This window comes from Brachionichthys hirsutus, chromosome 21, assembly GCF_040956055.1.
Source record: "Brachionichthys hirsutus isolate HB-005 chromosome 21, CSIRO-AGI_Bhir_v1, whole genome shotgun sequence".
Taxonomy (NCBI): Eukaryota; Metazoa; Chordata; class Actinopteri; order Lophiiformes; family Brachionichthyidae; genus Brachionichthys; species Brachionichthys hirsutus.
In genome coordinates, this window is record NC_090917.1 from 3976071 (window position 1) to 3994631 (window position 18561).

At 40.8% G+C, this 18561-nt stretch overlaps 1 protein-coding gene across 4 annotated transcripts; it reads right to left on the reverse strand.

The window, feature by feature from the left end:
* Window positions 1–1680: 1680 nt before the first annotated feature.
* plekha1b (pleckstrin homology domain containing, family A (phosphoinositide binding specific) member 1b) lies at window positions 1681–13340 on the reverse strand. 4 transcript variants are annotated; one of them, XM_068754254.1, is made up of 12 exons: window positions 13161–13301; window positions 11601–11657; window positions 11174–11219; window positions 10123–10220; window positions 9138–9263; window positions 8496–8633; window positions 8125–8193; window positions 7538–7602; window positions 7378–7441; window positions 7072–7161; window positions 6080–6120; window positions 3611–4001 (listed from the first exon to the last, which is right to left on the reverse strand). In XM_068754254.1, exons 1-12 carry the CDS (start codon window positions 13299–13301, stop codon window positions 3743–3745), a joined length of 1194 nt encoding a protein of 397 aa, XP_068610355.1. In that variant the 3' UTR covers window positions 3611–3742. The 4 variants fall into 4 exon arrangements, 3 of the variants coding, with proteins under 3 accessions (XP_068610356.1, XP_068610355.1, XP_068610354.1); XM_068754253.1 differs by having other exon boundaries at window positions 6047–6120; XR_011106024.1 differs by lacking the exon at window positions 6080–6120 and adding an exon at window positions 5221–5392 and having other exon boundaries at window positions 3867–4001.
* Between the last annotated feature and the right edge of the window lie 5221 nt (window positions 13341–18561).

The window sequence follows — 18561 nt, forward strand, 5'->3', positions numbered from 1 at the left end:
GGGCAAGAGGATCCACCCAAAAGTCTGATCTCTAGAGGTCATGCCTTTGTTCCAGTAATATTTGGGCCTGGAATATATATAAATCATCAATGTGACAAAGTTGAGATGCCGCTTGAACCGTCTTCAAACAGTTTGCGTTAGTTTTTATGAATGTGTTTTCATGCACAGTGCATGGTTCTGAAAGACGATATGAGTAACTGCGTGTTCTTGCTGCCTTTGAAATATGTACATTTGTTGGCCCCCATTTCTACTAAAGTCCAAACTGTTCAGTAAAGAAGAAGTTAACTGACAGTGAATGTTTGGCCGGAAGTATTGCTTTACATCTGAAACACTTATTTACGTATACGATTATTCCACTTCAGTGAGGCACAGCAGATTTAAACCAAAGCAACTGACTCGAAACACCTGTTTATCCGCAATATGCTCTCAGGAATAAATAACCGAGGGTCATTTGTGGGGATGAATTGAACCAGATTTGGAAACATTTAGCGAACATGTTAAATGAGCTGACTGGGGAGGATGTTTACGCATCCTGGCTGCAACAAAACCCACACACATGGAAGCACTAGATTCATGCTGCTGGCCTGTACTCAGGTTTGGCACCTTTGCATTAATAACTCAGGATCAATACTTTAAATGAGCTACAGTTGACAACTACATTTATTTATTTATCTATGTAACATAGTTTGGCTGTGATTTCTTATGACAACGCAATTTTTCAATCTCTTTTAGATCACAGTTCATTTATTTTTCAGAAAACGAATGAAGCTGCTGGAAGGTCTTCATTCCGCGTGTAAATATCCGACAGGACAGGCTTTGAGATCTCTGACTGGGAGGTGGCCAAACATGCACCATGCCAGAAAAGAGTTAAACAATGATTCTGTGGTTCATTGTTTCACCAAGGAACACGCAGTCCAGTCAAAGTTGAGTGAATAAGGAGGGAAATAGTCTGATAGCGCGGATAAAATTAGAAAATTATCAAGGAAATATCTATTGATACAAGGTGTGAAAGAGAGAGCTGAAGAATTAACGGATATGATAGAAAAAGAACATTTTGACTGTTTCTTTTCTTGAGTACTTGGAATATTTAGCATCCTTCAGCCAGGAATCATCATCAATCACAACAACCACCTTAGAAGAGGTCATTTAAGAGCCGAGTGAGGAACGGTATGAAGAATAAAGGCTTCCTGCAGTCAAAACTGACAAATATTTGAAATATTTGGTGACACCAAGTGGACAAATACATATGTGCAGTGTTGCAAATGTTTTGGTTTATGTACTCTCACCATGATCAATGTTAAGTTTTTTAATTATCGGGGTGATGCTACCTGGTGATGTCAAAAGCGGATAAATTCTATAATCCTCTGCATTCAGTTGAAACAGACATAACATGACACATCAACTTTGGACACTGCGTTTGTTGCAGTCTTTATATACACCATATATTAGTTTACTGTGTACTTATGAATATTTTACAAATTTTATTAAGTATAAATTAAGTGTAAATATACTATATAAGAATTGATTGGTCACCAGTGGGTTGACAGTGTGACCTATGCAGTCCAATTTGCATATTTCTCTTTCACTTTGAGTACATATATGTTTGCATAATACCAATATGCATTTCTTACCAAATCACATAAGCTTCCGCTTGACCTTGGAACATACAGCTTTTCGGAATCTGCATCATTTATTAATCCACCATCTAAAATTGCCTCAAACAATTTCTGAGTAACATTTACTCAAACCTTTGAGCCGTTTCGAATATATTTAAAAAAAAAAAACATTTATGACAATTTTGTTCTCCAACATTGTTCCTCTTTAGTCGAACTGTCATCAAAGAAGACACCTGAATAAAATATATTGGACATTTCTTTTAATAAACAGAGCACATGGTCTTAGATTCAAGTACGCACGAGAAGGGGTCAAAACAACATTTTCGTTAGCTTTTTTAGAGAACAATGCAGGCACTTAACCCAGTTTAGTTTAACAAGGAACAAGAGTGGTGGGTGGTGCTGTGTGCATGCAGACATGCACACGTGTTTATGAAAGTCAATAAACAACATATATATATATATATGTAAATTGTTTCTCTCTCAAACGCATCTCATCACTGACAATAATAAAATCATTAAAAAAAATAGAAGCACAACAAAAGAGTAAAGAACACCCGCAACCGTCCTCCAGTGAAGAGTGCAAAGTCCTCGCACCACAGGAGCAAACAGGAACAAATCAGGCAAACAGCTTTTCATGGGGAACATTTACAGAACAAAAACTGGAGAAATCAAACATACAGATTTCATGCCCCGCCACGTCCTCACATTACAAACGTTCAGACAAGCACGCGAACGTCTGAAGACGTTAGGAACAGTCACACAAATGCACACTGTAGGGAGTGTAGCTGGTGAGCATGATCAAGATCGTTTCTGAAAGACTGGGTCACAGCAGTGCATCTTTTTTTAGTAATCTTACTTACCGGTAAGTAGTTGTGTACTTCGCTGGTGGATCGCATCAGTTTTGGAGTTTAAATTCATCATTTCAATTCAGAGAACATTTGTCAGATACTCACTTTTTCATTTAAATCTGCATACTGTAATTATCTGTGTCTATAAGTGGGGCAGTAAATAAATGTTTTCAGACACGATCCATACAACCAGTAGCTCCAGGTGACTGCTGGCGGCATGCTGATGTTGTTTGACGTTGCATATTTTTAAACTATATGCATGTCCGTGCAGTGAGAAAGCTTGGTGATGGAGTTAGATGGCATGCTAGCTGGTAGCGTTGCAGAGTCCAAAACCCTGTTTCTTAGTCCTGCTACCTACTAGTTAGCATGCCAACTAGAACAAGCCACAACATATGTTAATTCAACCATGTAACTTTGGGCAAGTTCATTCGAACATTATCGAGCTTCAAGGTCTTCATCCAACAACGGCGGTGAAATCCTCGGGCCAATGAGAAGAACCCATCTTGATTGCAACCTCAGTGAATCTGGAATTTGTGAATCGATAGTACTAAAACAAATATGAACAGATGATCTCTTCAGTCAGAGATCAGAAACAGGGGACAGTACAACTTTAATGGAAATGTGGGATTAACAACTTTATAATGGTAAGTGTGACTGCCCTCGAAAAGAAACAAAGGCGCTGAGTCAGTCAGCAGAGTCAGACAACTGACTGTTTCCGTTAACATCTGAGCTGCAACATAAAAACCGTGACTGCAAAATTTGGTTTGTCAGTTTATTACAAGAATCATGGAAGCCTGCTCATCTTTGTGCATTGATCAGGGTTCGTGATTATTGCTCTGCTGAAATATGTCAAAAACGTCTGTAGAGCCTGTAAAGATATTCTTTCTACTTGTATGACACCACAGTTTTTCTTTGCCAGCTGTAATAATTGGAAAATACCCGGGAAAAACACGGAAGCGGACTAAGGTCCTAATCCTCATGTGCGCACACACGTATAATAAATGGTCCCAGGAAGTTTTCAGAAAGATCAATCCAGGTAGATTTCTAAACACATGGAGGTTGTGCAGAAGTGTGCTTGCGTGTGTGTGTGTGTGTGTGTGTGTGTGTGTCCTTTAGAGATTGTCAGTCGTCATCGCATTTGTCAGCATCAAATCAGGGTTACCTGCAGGTCAGATTTTTCAGTGATGTGACTGCCGAGTTCTTCTCCACCGTCATTGCCAACAATTTCCATCTTGGAGAGTTTGCTGCGCCGTTTCCACGGTGACTCGTTCTCCTCTGCTACTTGGAAGTCTGCACTGTCTCCTGCAGCGAAAGGCGGGAGCGCGTCGATGGGAGCGGCATCATCACTGACTGGACGCCACTTAGCCTCCATGGGAGCAGGCTCAGGAAGTTGTCCTGCTGCTGGGTGTCCAGTGTGAGGCTGAGGGCCCGCTGAGGCGGTGTTGGAGGAGGATTGTGGGTTCTGTAGTTCCTCATCACAGGCGTAGAAGAAGTTGGAGGAGGATGCTGGTGAGAGAGGGGGGTGGTCACAGCGCTCCTAGAGAAAGAGAAGGAAGGTGGAGAGATAGTGAAAGGCAGAAAACAAAGACGTCTGTGAGTGATGGATGATCAAATGATTGCACAGCACGGCGGGGGAGGGGAGGTGACTCGACGGACACATGGTGGATGCGTAAGAAGTGCAGTGTGAAAAGAAAGAAAAAATAAAAGTGAGAAAGGATGTTATAGTTCTTCTTTTTGTCAAGATAAATGCATCTAATTAGGCCATTAACCTGTTTACCAGGAAATTCTTTTAACGTTTTTGGGAAGCCAAGTCATTTTCTATTAACCTTTACTGACCTTTCTATATATGGCTTCAATAAATGTCTTATAACATTTTTACATATGGACAAACTGAAAAGTTATTGCAGAACAGCTATAGCTTAACTTAAGTTTCTGATATATCTAATACATTTTCTCATAAAAAAAAACATGCATGTCATTATTTAATTTAAGGGTCACGTGAACACGACAGTCAGATCACTTTGACCTTGTATTGTCGACACTGAGCCACCGCATTTTCCAACACCTTTGATGAACTTAACATCATACAGCATACTTGTCTGGCTGAAGAGCTTTCAGATAAGATGCTAGAATAACACAAACAATTTGCTGGATTAAGAGTAATGATAGAAAAATCCCTTCCAGCAAACTGTTAACTTTTAGTTATGCGAACTGGGATTCAGAGATAGTAAGGCCTTAACATCAGGCGTGTTCTCTATTAATTACATGATAAATTATTTTCCCTGTAATAGCTGTTAAACGCTGCTATCTTAAAGGAGAAGCCCAGTTCTCATTTTAAAAACACTGCTTCAGCTGTGGTTACTAGAAATACATCCATAATTCACCCAGCACTCACAATAAAAGGGGATTAACACAGTTAGACAGCAACTAGCTGCAAGATAAATCCAATGATTTAAGACACTTTTATAAAGCTATGACTTCTAGTTAGTGCTTGGCAATTGTAGATCATTCATAGATTCTGTGGTGCATGCATTTTTCCTTAAGGCTGTAAGCTATGTTCGAGCTACTTCATTTCATCCTCTGTCAAAAGACAGCCTTTTATTTATTTTTGATATATGATATGAAGTTTAGCTGTGCTTATTGTAAGTTAAATGCATAAATATGGGGGGGGGGGGTCACAAAATATCCATCAAAAGAGCAATGGAGTAAAATGTAACTGTAACACAAAGGTTCATGCGGCTCCAAGCAACACGTACAAACGAGTGATGCTGCAGTTGCCAAGGAGAGGGGCAGGATCGAACAGTAGTTGCTAAGGAAGCAGAGAGGCAGTGGGGCTTGGTGATTGGACGATGAGCAGCGGGAGGGGCAGGAAGTAGGCAGCAGGGCTCATTTGGGGAAGGTTAGTACGTCACTGTCACACCTCACTCTCTGAAAAAGCAGACGTACACACGCGCACACACGAAAAAGAAAGACAGAAAGACAACATGACAACGGGTTAGCAGAGAAGAAAAAAAAAAAGCTAATCATGAATTTGGTTTTGCAAAATCCAGCTGGGACTCAGGAAGGCTGTAAAAGTTAAGAAGAGGTGAATGACAACACACAACATGAAGAACGCAGCTACGCCATGGAGAGAGATGATTGGACATGGTCTGAGAGTGAAAGCAAAAGTGTAGCCTGACATGAATGATTCGATGATGAACGAGTGGCCTCTTATTTAGTCAAAAGCAACGTATTCAGGCGGGATGTCGGTGGACCGTATCCGAAACCGATGAGGTGAATGTGAGGATGACGATATCTGGGTTGGACGAGTTATGATGGAGGATAAAGATGCTGCAGCTGCACGAGGTGATCATCAGTGATGAACAAGAACAGATTCTAATACATGCTGTCAGGTCAAATGTCAATAAACTGCAGTTAGTACCTATCCATCTACGATGTTATTACTGCACTGCTTTCCACAACAGGCTCACAGACGCAGAGAGCTCCTGGAATGTTCAGGATAAATGCTTGGTAAAGGGAGGCTGGTGGCTGAGGGTGAATGGGGCGTGTGGGGAAATGGCATGGGGGGGGGGGGTCACATACGTGCTGCATTCACCACTGCAGAAGGGTGTATACCTCTGTATACAAGGGCTGGACAGCCTTCTGGCCTGACGGATCTGAAAACAGTTTACAGCATATCGTAGTTACAGCAGTGTGAAGAGCTCCAAATAAATACCACACATCCGACCACAAGAGGCCTTGCTGCTCTGAACAGAGTCATTGCAGCCAAGGTTACCTGTTAACGGTCTCATTTTAGCGTTAACCTTTGTATATTTCGATGTGTTAGGTGTTCCTTTAAAATATACTGACTCCACACAGAAAAACTCTTTAGGAGCAACCAACCCTGTATCTCATTTAAATTCTAAAGTCTTTCTGTTGAAGGAAAATAAATAAGAAAAGATTATTTTAGCAAGAAATCCCTAAAACTGATTGCATGGTGAATGTAATTACTTTTAATTTTAATTTACATTTGTGCTGTTTTTCCCATCTGAGAGTTAATTGTGTGGTTTTTGATGGAAACTCTTCAAAGGGAAGAAAGAAGTTGAAGAAGCACAAGAATAGAGAAAGACAGGCAGAAATATATGTTTGTTTGTATTTGTATGTGTGTGTGTGTGCGCGCGTGTGTGTGTAAGAGAGAGATAGTAGGCACGGTAGCACAGTCTGTGCCATATACAACCATCATCATAACGATTGTTATCCTTAGAATAAATGAAAACCACCTAAACACAATTCTCTATTTTAAATCATGTGAAAATCGTTTGCCTGCTTCAGTAACTCTTTCTGCCACAGGATGGCGCCGCTTCACCTCATTACACATGAACAACATCCATCTTGATGTACTGGGACCGAAAACAAAAATGAAGTGACTTTACGAATGAGACGGAGTAGAGGTTTCCTCATAGCTACACACCAAAATGTCCAAACGTTTTCCTTATTTTAACAAGTACGATTTTATGGGCCCCCGGAAGACCAGCTGTCGCCCCGGCATCAGCTCATGGGGATCCATTCAGTAAACAATAAACAACAATAACAACATTGGTACAAGATGACTCTGACAAAACACATACAGTATTAGCTGAGCGTCCGGGTCCACGTTGAGCCACGATCGCCCCAGATATGGCCTTAATCCAGCTGTGCATGTCCTCTGGACTGTCAGTCTGACACACACACACACACACAAAGAAAAAGAGATAATTTATTTGTCTATTCTGTTGTTTTAGACTTCAAATAAGGCATTTGAAAGTAAAGAATGAAGTACTGCTACTATAGTGCTAGTAATATGTATTTTGTACGAATGTTTCTGTTTTATTCCAGCAGAATCCGATAATATGTCGCTATTGAACTCGTGGTCCCAACTTTGTCCTCTTTGTTACCTGTACATAGAAGGTTCTGGAGCTCGTGACAATTTCAAACAGGTTGTCCCTCATCATCAGGTCACTGTGGAAACAGAAACAAAAGCTGTTCTTAGCGTTGTGCCCCGCATGGCCAAACACTTGGACAAGCAGCGCATGCTGAAGCAGAAAACTGACTGACCTCTGGTTGCACTCCTGAACTTTGAGAATCTCTTTTAAAGGGATGACTTTAATCGCGTCCCTCTCCTGCAAGGCAGAATCGAGGAAACAATACCACATGGTGTAAACACATTAAATGTCAGAGTTCACCTTAATTGCCCAGCCCTACTTACATTGTATTATGCTACTCTATAATGATAAATACCGATCAATGGAGGATAAATTGTTATAAACACACAGCCAGCACACACACACACACACACACACACACACTGGGTGTGTCCTTTTATCATATGTGGAGGTATTTAGGACACATGCCGCTGCGTGTGGAGGCACAACTGAGGGCAAAACAAGGCTTGCAGCGCACACACATACACACCCTCTTAGATATTCTGCAGCTTACTCTCTGTCAATGTTCCACTAATGTGTTGGATTCAAGCAAGCTGTGTGTGTGTGTGTGTGTGTGTGTGTGTGAGAGAGAGATTCAGCCAAGATTCAAGTGTTATGCGATGCAACACTCAGGGAACCAGAACATGCACTCAAGTAACCTGGTTTCAGCCAGCCAGCTCTCTGCTGTACTAATAACATCTATGCAATGTCTTTTCTCACCAGCTCCGATTTGTAGTAGCTTACGGCATTGTCATCCAGCGTGAAGTACCTCCTCTTCCAATTCTTCATCTGAAGAAGAGGAGCAGAGCTATTAACATCTTTGTGCTTAGCTTAGGCAACTTGTGCGAGTTCAGATATAGTTTGATACTAGTAAAAAATAAATAAATAAACATGCATCAGCTGAATGAAAGAAAAAAAAAAAAGAATGCCAGTGAATATCTTTTGGTTTTTCAAGGCTGGTCAAAAGAAAGAAACATCACTTTAGGAACTTGAGCTGGGCATTTGGCAAAATCCTAATGTTAAAAATAGTTACAGATCAGAATCAAAGTGTCATCAGTGGGTACTGTGTGAGTGTGTGTGTGCGTTCTCACCACAGCTCCCTGTTTTACACAGTATCCAGCCTTGCTGATGGCCTGGCCCTGCATCCCTCTGGACAGGTAGTAGGGAAGTTGACCCTGAGCCCGCTTTAAACCTACACGCTCTGCCCCGTTCTGCCCCTCCCCTTGTTCCTGAAACATGTACATTGTTGCAAAGTATCTCAATTCACCACGAGAACTTTCTAAATTGCAATGAATGAAAACATTCTCCGAATTACACTGTTTTTTGTTTTCAAACTACAGTGAATTGTGTCTTCGGATTACTTCATTTGACAAAGGGATCAGCTTGTCAGTCATTGCTGCAGATAAGGTCAAAGATTAGTGGCAGTATGCAACAATTGGAATACATAATGGAAGCTCATGTTGCTTCTAACTGCTCTATTAGATGTCTGATAAATTTACTTATTTTAATTACACAGCCATACGTTTTATTCACTTTTGTAGTGTTAAGAGTTTCACACAAGCCACACAACTCTATCTGGAGACACTTCAATTTTCATATACAGCAGCTTCGTATGCATAAGTTGATCAGACACTGCAAAGCCTGGAACAAGTTAGATCACGTGTTTGAGGCTTCATTCCATCGTTGTCAAGACTGGACCTGCTCCTCAAAGGCACGCGACCTGTGGGTGTTACCTGTGTAGCAGTGATGATCGGGACTCCTCCTATGATCTCAGTCTTGTAGGAGACCTGTTTCATGGCTCCAAGTATTTCCTGAGGTGTCTCTGCATGGATGGCGTGACCCTCAGCTGACTTCGGTACCTAAAAAAGCCAAGAAGGGGTTAAATACTCTTATCTGTCAATCACAAGGCTGACACCCAGATTTCTTATCGCTTGCGAGGATCTTGAATCTTGGTTTTCTTTTCTTAACAGCACACAAGTGAGCTTTTTCTTTTGTGTGTTGTGCTTTTATTAGATTTTAGACAACAATTAAACTTTAAAGAAGACACTTTGGAAGCACAAAATACTTTAAAAAAATTTCATTGTTAGTTTGGTGGGTTTTTTCGTCCATAATGATACAAATGTAAGATTTCCCTTGCACAGCGTTGCTTGTTGCTGCATTACGAGCTACACTGTAGTTTATTTTGACCCTGTTTCACATATGACCCCCCCCCCACCCCACCACCACCACTGCTAAAAATAGAACACAGAATGTGGACTAATCCTGTGTGGAAAATACTCCTCCATGAATATGCTATTTGCCACTGCTTGAGTATCGTTGACTTTAAACAACAGGCCTTGCTGTTCAGAGCAGCAAGACCTTTTTTTTCTTTGTGAGAATGCAGGAACTGCAAACATGGCATCAAAAGTTATCAGTTAAAAAATAAAAAAAACTTTAAATGTTCAGGGACAAAGAATCCTGACACTCTTCCAGAGACTGTAGACTATTGCAATAAAAGCATGGCTTTCTCTTCTCTCTTTATTCACACTCTGTTAAGCTTGAACTGAACTTTATATCCCTGGTCGATGGGTAATTTTCCATCTGCTGCAGCCTGAGGCAGAAGAGAGAGAGAGAGAGAGAGAGAGAGAGGCCAACAAAAATCACCAGAAACAGGGCCATCTATTGATCATTAGTGTGTGTGTGTGAGAGAGAGAGAGAGAGAAAGAGAGAGAGGCTCACAGTAATCTTGGTGGCGTTGTTGAGAACGCTGATCCATTCCACCAAATCCTGCTGGTCGTTGGCCTGCAGATAAAACTTCCTCATTCCTGCATTTATAACTACAGGCAGAGAAAAGAAATGTGTTGACAGAGGGGAAGAGAACTACCGGTACGCCGAGCTTCATGCAAATCCTGTTTCTAGTTTCTCAGAGGCGGAGGATGTGAGTGCATGTGTGCATTTTAATATGCCATCTGCATGTGAACACACACACACACACACACAGGTCGGGTCAGGGATATTGTACAGTTTCCTCCTATTGAGTGACAAAAAGCTACTGTCGGCCACCAGACGAACAGAACAACAACACGGCGCGAGGGACAAAGGAGAGGAAATAAACCGAACACGAGAGGAAAAGAGGGCGGCAGAGAGGGGGGGGGGGATCTGGGAAGGGAAAAGGGAAGGGGGGGAGACACGGAAGGAAAGGGAAGAGAGGTGATTGACTTGGGAAGACTTGACGGAGAATAGAGGAAGAATGGGAAGAAAGGAGAATGGACAGATTAAAACATCTTAACATCTGATCTGTAAACTGCCAGCCAGCATTATTCTGCTGGACATTAATTCGCCGCTATAAACGGCCTCCACTCTTCCTGTTTCGGGTTTTCAACTTGCTGTTGGAGCCTGGACAAGGTGATGAGCACAGGAGCATCAGTGAAGTCCAGTGCTAATGCTAGGCCATCAGGATTGGCTTTCAGTCATCATTCACAGGCTCCCGAACAAACCAGTCAAGCTCGTTCACACCTAATTCATGTACCTTGCTTTGTGCATGGGGGGGGGGGGGGCATGGTCATTTTATAACAGGAAAGGGAAAAACTGTTGCAACAACACTGGAAGTTCTCTATTGTATCAAATATCATTGTGTATTATAGCCTTAACAGCGGCTTTTAATGGAAGCAAGAAAAGTAGACAGGAGTAGACAGGAAGACTGTAAAGACAGAACGAGATGTAAGGAGAGCGATAGAAAAAAAACAATGGAGGAAGAAAAAAAGAAACAAGAGAAGACAATAAAACTTACCAAAGCAGAACTCTGCTTTTGGTCTCAGCTTGGTGGCATCGCTGACCTGAACGTGAGCGAGAAAGGAAGCCATGCTTTCACTTCGATGAGATTTCATTTTGAAATTCACAACCATTTAGAGACAGCCGTGTGAATCAAGCTAAAGTGTAACGCTAGTATGCAACCTCCAACCTAACCATTGGTTGGAAAAAGTCCACAAATACTTTACTTAGGTAAAGGTTTTCTTAAAATGCTTCCCTAAGTGTAAAGATTATGCCTTATACACTATATTAATGTGGAAAGAGTATGTAAGTGGAAAGTAATAGCAGAAACATGTATGCTGCCTTTTTACTGATTGTACTGATTTTATTTCATCACATACTAATACATAATTCTGTATTTGACAAACTGATCGTGTGTGGGCCTATTTCAGATGAAGTAGACTCACCTTGGAGATGTAGGCGAGACTGAGAGATCCCACTTTCTCTGCACCTATAGGCAGATTCTGAAAGAAAAAATACACAAATGTGTCCCCTCATTTACCCATTACTGTAGTTTTTCTTGTTTTAGAAACAGGAGTGGTGGTGGTAGTAGTAGTAGAAGTAACTGCAGTAGAAAAAGGTGTAATAGTGACATAAATGACACGTACTAGTTAAATATCTATTAAATCAGGTACTGTAGCTCCATTACAATGAACAGTGATCCACTGTTCTTAGACATTTGAAATTCACTGTCAATAAAAAGTTTATTAATAGTGTCACCTGAATGTAGTGTCATGTTTGATTTATGACGAATAGCATTCATAGCGTTACCACCAGGAGCAAATGTGAGCTACTATAGCAGCTTCAATCAAAACAGCAGAAGCTGCCATGAACCCGAGCTTATCATGTACCTAAACCTGCTGCTGCTGCATAACTACAGTCAATTGATGTTCCGAGTCATGTTTGTGTGCGTGCTAGCCGTCAATATGCACACAACTGTCGCTCGTAATTCAAGAGTTGTCTACTTTAAATGGCTTTACAATATGTTCTCTCTGAAGAACAAGGGAAGGGGGGGGGGTCTATATTATTTAAAGCTTTCCTACCTTTGTTGGGGCTATTATAGGACGTATTGTTAAACCCTCACCTTCCTCTGGTTACATATCCTTTGCCATACAACGGTGCTTTGAGCTGTTTACACTGCAAAGTGTTTTAATATTAATAAGCCACATTGCACAGTTGATAAGATCTATGACACTACGCATCTAAACACTCACTAGAGTATTAAATATGGATTAATACACCAATGAAACAAATGCGTTTCCTCTTTAGTGAGTGATGTCTGCTAGAAACAATAGTGTCAAGATGTTTGGGGAAATAAATGAGGCTGAAAAAAAAAAAAAAAAGAAATCAACCAGAATCAAGTTTAAGTGAAATTCAGGCTGAACTAAGAGCAAATGTCAAAAAGTACTTCAAAATAAAGCCCCCTATTAGAGTATACTTGTTTTTAAAAGCACTACAGGTAAATGGGGGCAAACATCAAAATGCAGGCCTTGTACCACAACGTGTGCTGAGAAAATATGGGAAGGAAATTGATTGAATTACTGGTAGTTGAGTTAGTTTCAGTGGGTTTAAGCAGGTGAAAGACATAATGTACATATACATGCAGGATTTTACAACACATCCTAAATCTCCCCACTTCCTTGGTTACTCCTTCCTTATTCTATCAATGTGATGTGATTATTATCTCTGCATTTCTTCAGGACATTTGTCTGACAGTGATGATGCTATACAGTGTAAGCACAAACATTTAATAAAAGGTGTCATATCCTTAAAACACACGAACAAACACAGACACACACACAAGGCGTTACAGTAATAGGCTCATTGGCATGCTCAGATGGTGAGCATGTTTTCAGGGCTGACTCATTAAACAAGAATTCATACAGACATCTGAGACACAAGTGCCTCTACTTATCTACACAGACACTCCCATTCACACATCCAAACGCACACACACAAGCCCTCACCTGTGGGTTGTCCATGTACCACAGCAGGTTGCCCTCCTGAGTGTCCAGGATGAAGTATCGGCGCAGGAACCTGCCACTGCTCTCATTCTCCTCAATGTCCAGGAAACCGCAGATGCGATTCTGTCGGTCCACGTAAGGCATCACGACGCCGCCCAGCTCAGCCCGCCCAGGGGCATCACAGGAACGCTGCGGGAGACGGGACAAAAAGGAATCACAAGTTATGTTCAATTCTTCTGACTACAGAGTGATGAATATGAAAAAAACATCAGGCAGAACAGCTTGCGGCTGGGGCGATGTGGGTCTTTAGTGAGTCCAGTCCGGTCTACGTAATGGAGTATGTGTGGTTAGAGTGGTTGAGATGGGGGGGGGGGGGGGGGGGGTCACCTTCAGTTGACCTTTTGGGCCGAGAGGTTAAAGAATGTGGGTCCATAACAACATGTGTCCTGATACAATTGAATGCATGACGCAAAAGTAAATCTGACAAGCAGCTGCCAAAATGTGGCGAGCGAATGCAATTCAATGTTTGTTTTCCGGAGGGCAGACGCACATCAGTGCCAGACAACAAGACGGGGCGGCATATCCAGACAAGTTGATGCACGTCAGCCCGCGATGACACACACCAGTGCGAGGGATTCCATACATACATGTTTTTGATTATCTTGGTACAGCAAATGTTTAAGACCTGTTCTACTCTTAACTTCAAACAGGTCAAACTTGTATTATCAGTCGGTTCATTGGGCAAAGCTCGACGTGATTAATTTCATAATTAGGATTTGTCCTGCAGTGCGCTCCAATGAGGCTATTTTAGTGTCTAAACTGCATTAGATTGTATCTGCACTAATACTAACAGTACTACAAGTAAAAAAAAAAAAACAAAAACAGAATATTGTTTTCTGCTATGGTGGAAAACTCTCTATTCTGGAAGAGCTAAACCCATTCACAATTGCATATGTTTGTATTCACTACTCTATAAATTTCAACATCCAAGAAGTGCGACGAATAAGCACAAATGCTTCTGGGTGCAATTGGACAGACCTACTGTACAACCAATCATGAAGCTGAAACTCAAATGTGTCAGATTATAGCTAAAAAAAATTACAAGAAAATGTTTCTCTCAAACAAACTGGGCCAAGAAATTAGTCACGGAGCACGGAATGTTGAGGTTTCGTTAGCCTGGATCTACCAGATGCAGCAGGACAATTTCACAACCAATCAGGACAGTGACGTGTGGTGAGAGAATTTGAACTTTTGCGATTTGGACTGGCAACATTCCTCTGTCAAGGCAGAGTTGTGATAATCCCATCAGAAACGCAGATGGAAGGAAACTTCTCTGAATAATCAGCAAATAAAACATGAGCTTCCATAGTTGTTCAGTACACATGCAAACACAAAGTTCTGTGAGCGTAGGGAGGTACGGTTCCTGTTATTCTCACCGGTGGGTGTGGATAAAGGTAATTCAAATGTTTTCTTCATTATAGGCTTGCTTCCATATACAAAATTACACTGACACACACACACACACACACAGTGGAAGTCCATACATTGATTCATGTAAAATCGGGCTTTGTGTGGGTATGTGTGCATCACATAATAATATTCTTTATGACAATATTCTTCATCATTTGGGTAAAGATTTGCATTCTTAAGCAGGGCCTGGATGCTGTCAGAAAAATTTGCATGAACACAAGACAGAGGGAACTAAACATACAGTATAATGGGATTATTCCAAAGAGGAGGAAAATTCTGGAAAAATCTTGCAGGAGGAAATCAGGTAAAATGAAACATAGATCTTATTTGTAAAAAATATCTCTATATATAATGCTATAATTTAAATAAGTTGTGTTTTATCAAGTCCTCAAAAAGCATGTTTTTGTTGAATTAACAATCTGAAAATGGAAGACATTAAAAAGTCAAATATAAACATCATAATTAGAGTCCTACTGTGGACAGCATTAGAGCATCTCTTTAGGGATATAAAGAGCCTGAAGATGTTCTTATGTTTGAAAGTCACTACTGAGGATCACAACCACACAATATATTATTTTAGCAGCGTCATGGTGTTCGGTGTACAGGAGACAAGCTGAGGAAACCCCACAACGCTACTTTCCTCCAAATGATCGAGCATTTCTACGTGTAATTACACTGTATTAACACGACTACTAATAACTTCAACTGTCATATGCATATGATGAATTCCTGCAGCCATACACATACAGAAGTTACATTTATCGTGTTCAATTAATTAATTTAACAGTCAGAATTGCAGGATTCCTCCATTTGGAAATCAAAGTGTTGTAACAGGCCTAAAAACATCGGCTGATTTCCTCTCCCATCTCCATTTAGCTGTCTGTTCGACACTTTCCTACCAATGAATACCTCCTCTTTGGGGGAAGATATTTGTCTCCGTGTATCCCGGTCCGGCCGTGTGGCAGCACACGGGCTGTAAAAGCGGCGGATTGCGGGTTTACTTACACCGTTCGGCTTAGTCCGAGTCCACTGTGGCCAGCTGTCAGGAGTAAAAACGCACACTGGAAATCAAGGTGCTTCCGGTTTCAGTTTTTAAAATAAAAGCGTTAATAAGATTACTTCCGGGTGGACTTCAAGGTAAAGTAACACATAATGGCAGAAAACGTAGTAGACTAAAGCAGAACATTAGAGGCAAAGAATGGCAGTCTAGTGGATGCATTATTCACATTCAATTCAACACTGATATTTTTGGCTGGGGATTATCTACCTATAAACCTCATACATTTTTGTACTTAGGTTAGGATAATTTGAACGAAAGGTAACTTTCTCACAAATGATTTGTGATAATAATCTCATCAGATCAGAAGTCTTCTAATTACGCAGGGAAAAAATAGAAATATTTCACAAGGCAGGATTATGCCTTTGTTTTAAAGGTGGAACTGCTGTATGTACACACAGAGTCTTATTCCCGACAACTTGATACAAAATGCAAGCCAATCCACGAGTCCAATTTTCCACCGCAAAGGATAATGGTAAATGAAGTCCCACAAAATTTACATTGGCTTCCAAAAAAGTACGAAAGGAATCTTTCATAACCATTTTGGATTCATAGTAAAGTTTAAGTCGAGTCTAAGTAAAAAATAGACATTTTGTTTTGTTTCTGCCTAGGAATAGTCGAGTGTAATGTTTTCCTCATTGTCCATTGTCTGTGTGTTCTGTCAAGTTAATTTTGAAGACAGCAAGAGGGCAAGGTTAGGGAATAATTGATACTGGGCGTTCAACAGAAGTCCAATAAAGTGAAGGAAAATGAGAGAATAAACAATAAAGCAGAGGGGTGAGAACAGCTGTGGTAGAACACATGTAAATCCTGACACCCGGTGGTGAAACTAACGCAGCAAATCCTGAATCAGTTTCCTCCTCACATAAATTATTAGTGCTCTCAAACTGCAGATGCAATTCATAAAAATAAAGTCATGGAGTCTCCCACTCACAGTATTCTAAATCTATTTTACAATAAAAAAATAATAATCAGTGCATCACAAGTAAAGGGACACTTCATGTTAGTTAGTGTCTATTATAAGTAGTACCAAATACATGAAAAACGTATTTTAGAATATGCACAGTTTTGTGCAATTAGAGTGACAAATGTTTTGTACTCCATTGTATGCATTCTCAACATTGTCACTGCAGGTTTAGGTAACAGATAACATTAAAGTTCTCCACATATGAATGTCACCAACAATTAGAAATGAGTAGAATCCTACTATATTGCTTTTACCAGGACACATTTCAAATACACAAAATAGCGTGCCAATGTTATTCCCCGAAAAGGGTGAATATTAATAATAAACATCTGGACACGATGCTTCCTCTCTGGCAGCTTCATCCAGGATGATAATAGTTATTATTTTTTTCCAGAAAAATATGGGCTAAATGAGTGAGGACAAGTTAAAATGATGTCTGATATCAATCCAAGAGAAGGCCAATAACAGTATTTAATACTGCCGCTCGGCCATTTTTCTTTGTTTTCCCTTTATCCTTGCTCATTGGGTTCCTATACAGCTGCTATCTGCTAAATGTCAAAGGCCTAATTGTCATTAAAGACAGCACTGCAAACAGCTTGTGCCAGTCTATTCTTCAACACTGTATGATGCCTAAACATGCGCCATGTCAAAGTACTGCCAAAAGTACGGTACTCAAAAACCAAAGCGCTTTTGGCTCTGTGTGAAAAACTCAGATCTATTTTCATTCTGAGAATATGGAAATCCTCATGATACAGTAGTCTGTTGGCTGGCAGAATGACCGACGCTGCCAAAGTGGCCACAGCACGGCAGCATGCCATGGATTTCAGCCAGGATTAGAGCGCTGCAGTAACAGGGTTTTGGGTTTTGAAGAGGCAAAGTTGATGCCAAGATGACCTGACTGGCTTGAAGGATGAACAGCCCTGGTATGGTATATGTCAACAAGCACTGGGATTTTAGGTCATGTGGCAAAATGCTACAATCACCAATCCAGCTCTGAAAACAAAAAAAACAAAAAAACAAGAACTAAATATCCATCCATCCATTGACCACTTTATCTGTAATCGGGTTCCGGTAAGTGCTGGAGCCTATCCCAGCTGTCTACGGGCCAGGTGCACACTGGACAACCCCGCATTTCATCGTAGGGCCACACTTAGACAGACATTCACACACAAACTCACTTGCTGTGAGGCAAGAAATAGATTTCTTTCAATAAAATTCCATCTTATCTTGACTGTAACAAAGGAAATGAATGCCTTCTTCAGCTGTCCAGTTCATTTTATGTAATAAATAAAAATGTTGATTTTCCACAGTAAATTGTCATTAACTTTGCAGATTTGAATTCACATTTTGAATGCACAGCATGCAAATAATCAATATGTTTTTTTGTATTTAAGGCATAGTGAATCACAGCATGTTTGATTACTTTTTCTTTCAATTATTGCCGACCTTTATTTTGAAGGATAGATTACCCTTGTTCCGGTCGTTTTATTCTATGTCCGGTGAAGTTGATGCAGCGGCGGAGTCCAATGGAAGCCTTCGTCGCTACCCGGAGGAAACAATCGAGTGTGATTTATATAGAATATTTGAGCCTATTTTATTAGATAGGTTTTTAATTGGTATCTTTTCGCATCAGTCGAGGTTTTCAGTTCTATCTTTTCTCCGTCCTACGCGCTTATTTGACGACAAGTGCGTATAATCGGCCTTGTTTATACTGTGCAGGGCAGCTTCAGTCAGGGAAGCAGGCCCAGTCCGATACGAGTTTAACGACCGTTTCGGAGCCGGAGTGTATTTTGTGCAGATTGGCCCTTTAGCGCAACAAGTAAGTGGAAATACAGAAAACGCCACGTGCCTATTTACCAACAGCAAGTGGCATTTGTTTGCATTCTTTGTTTGTGACGCGACACGATGGC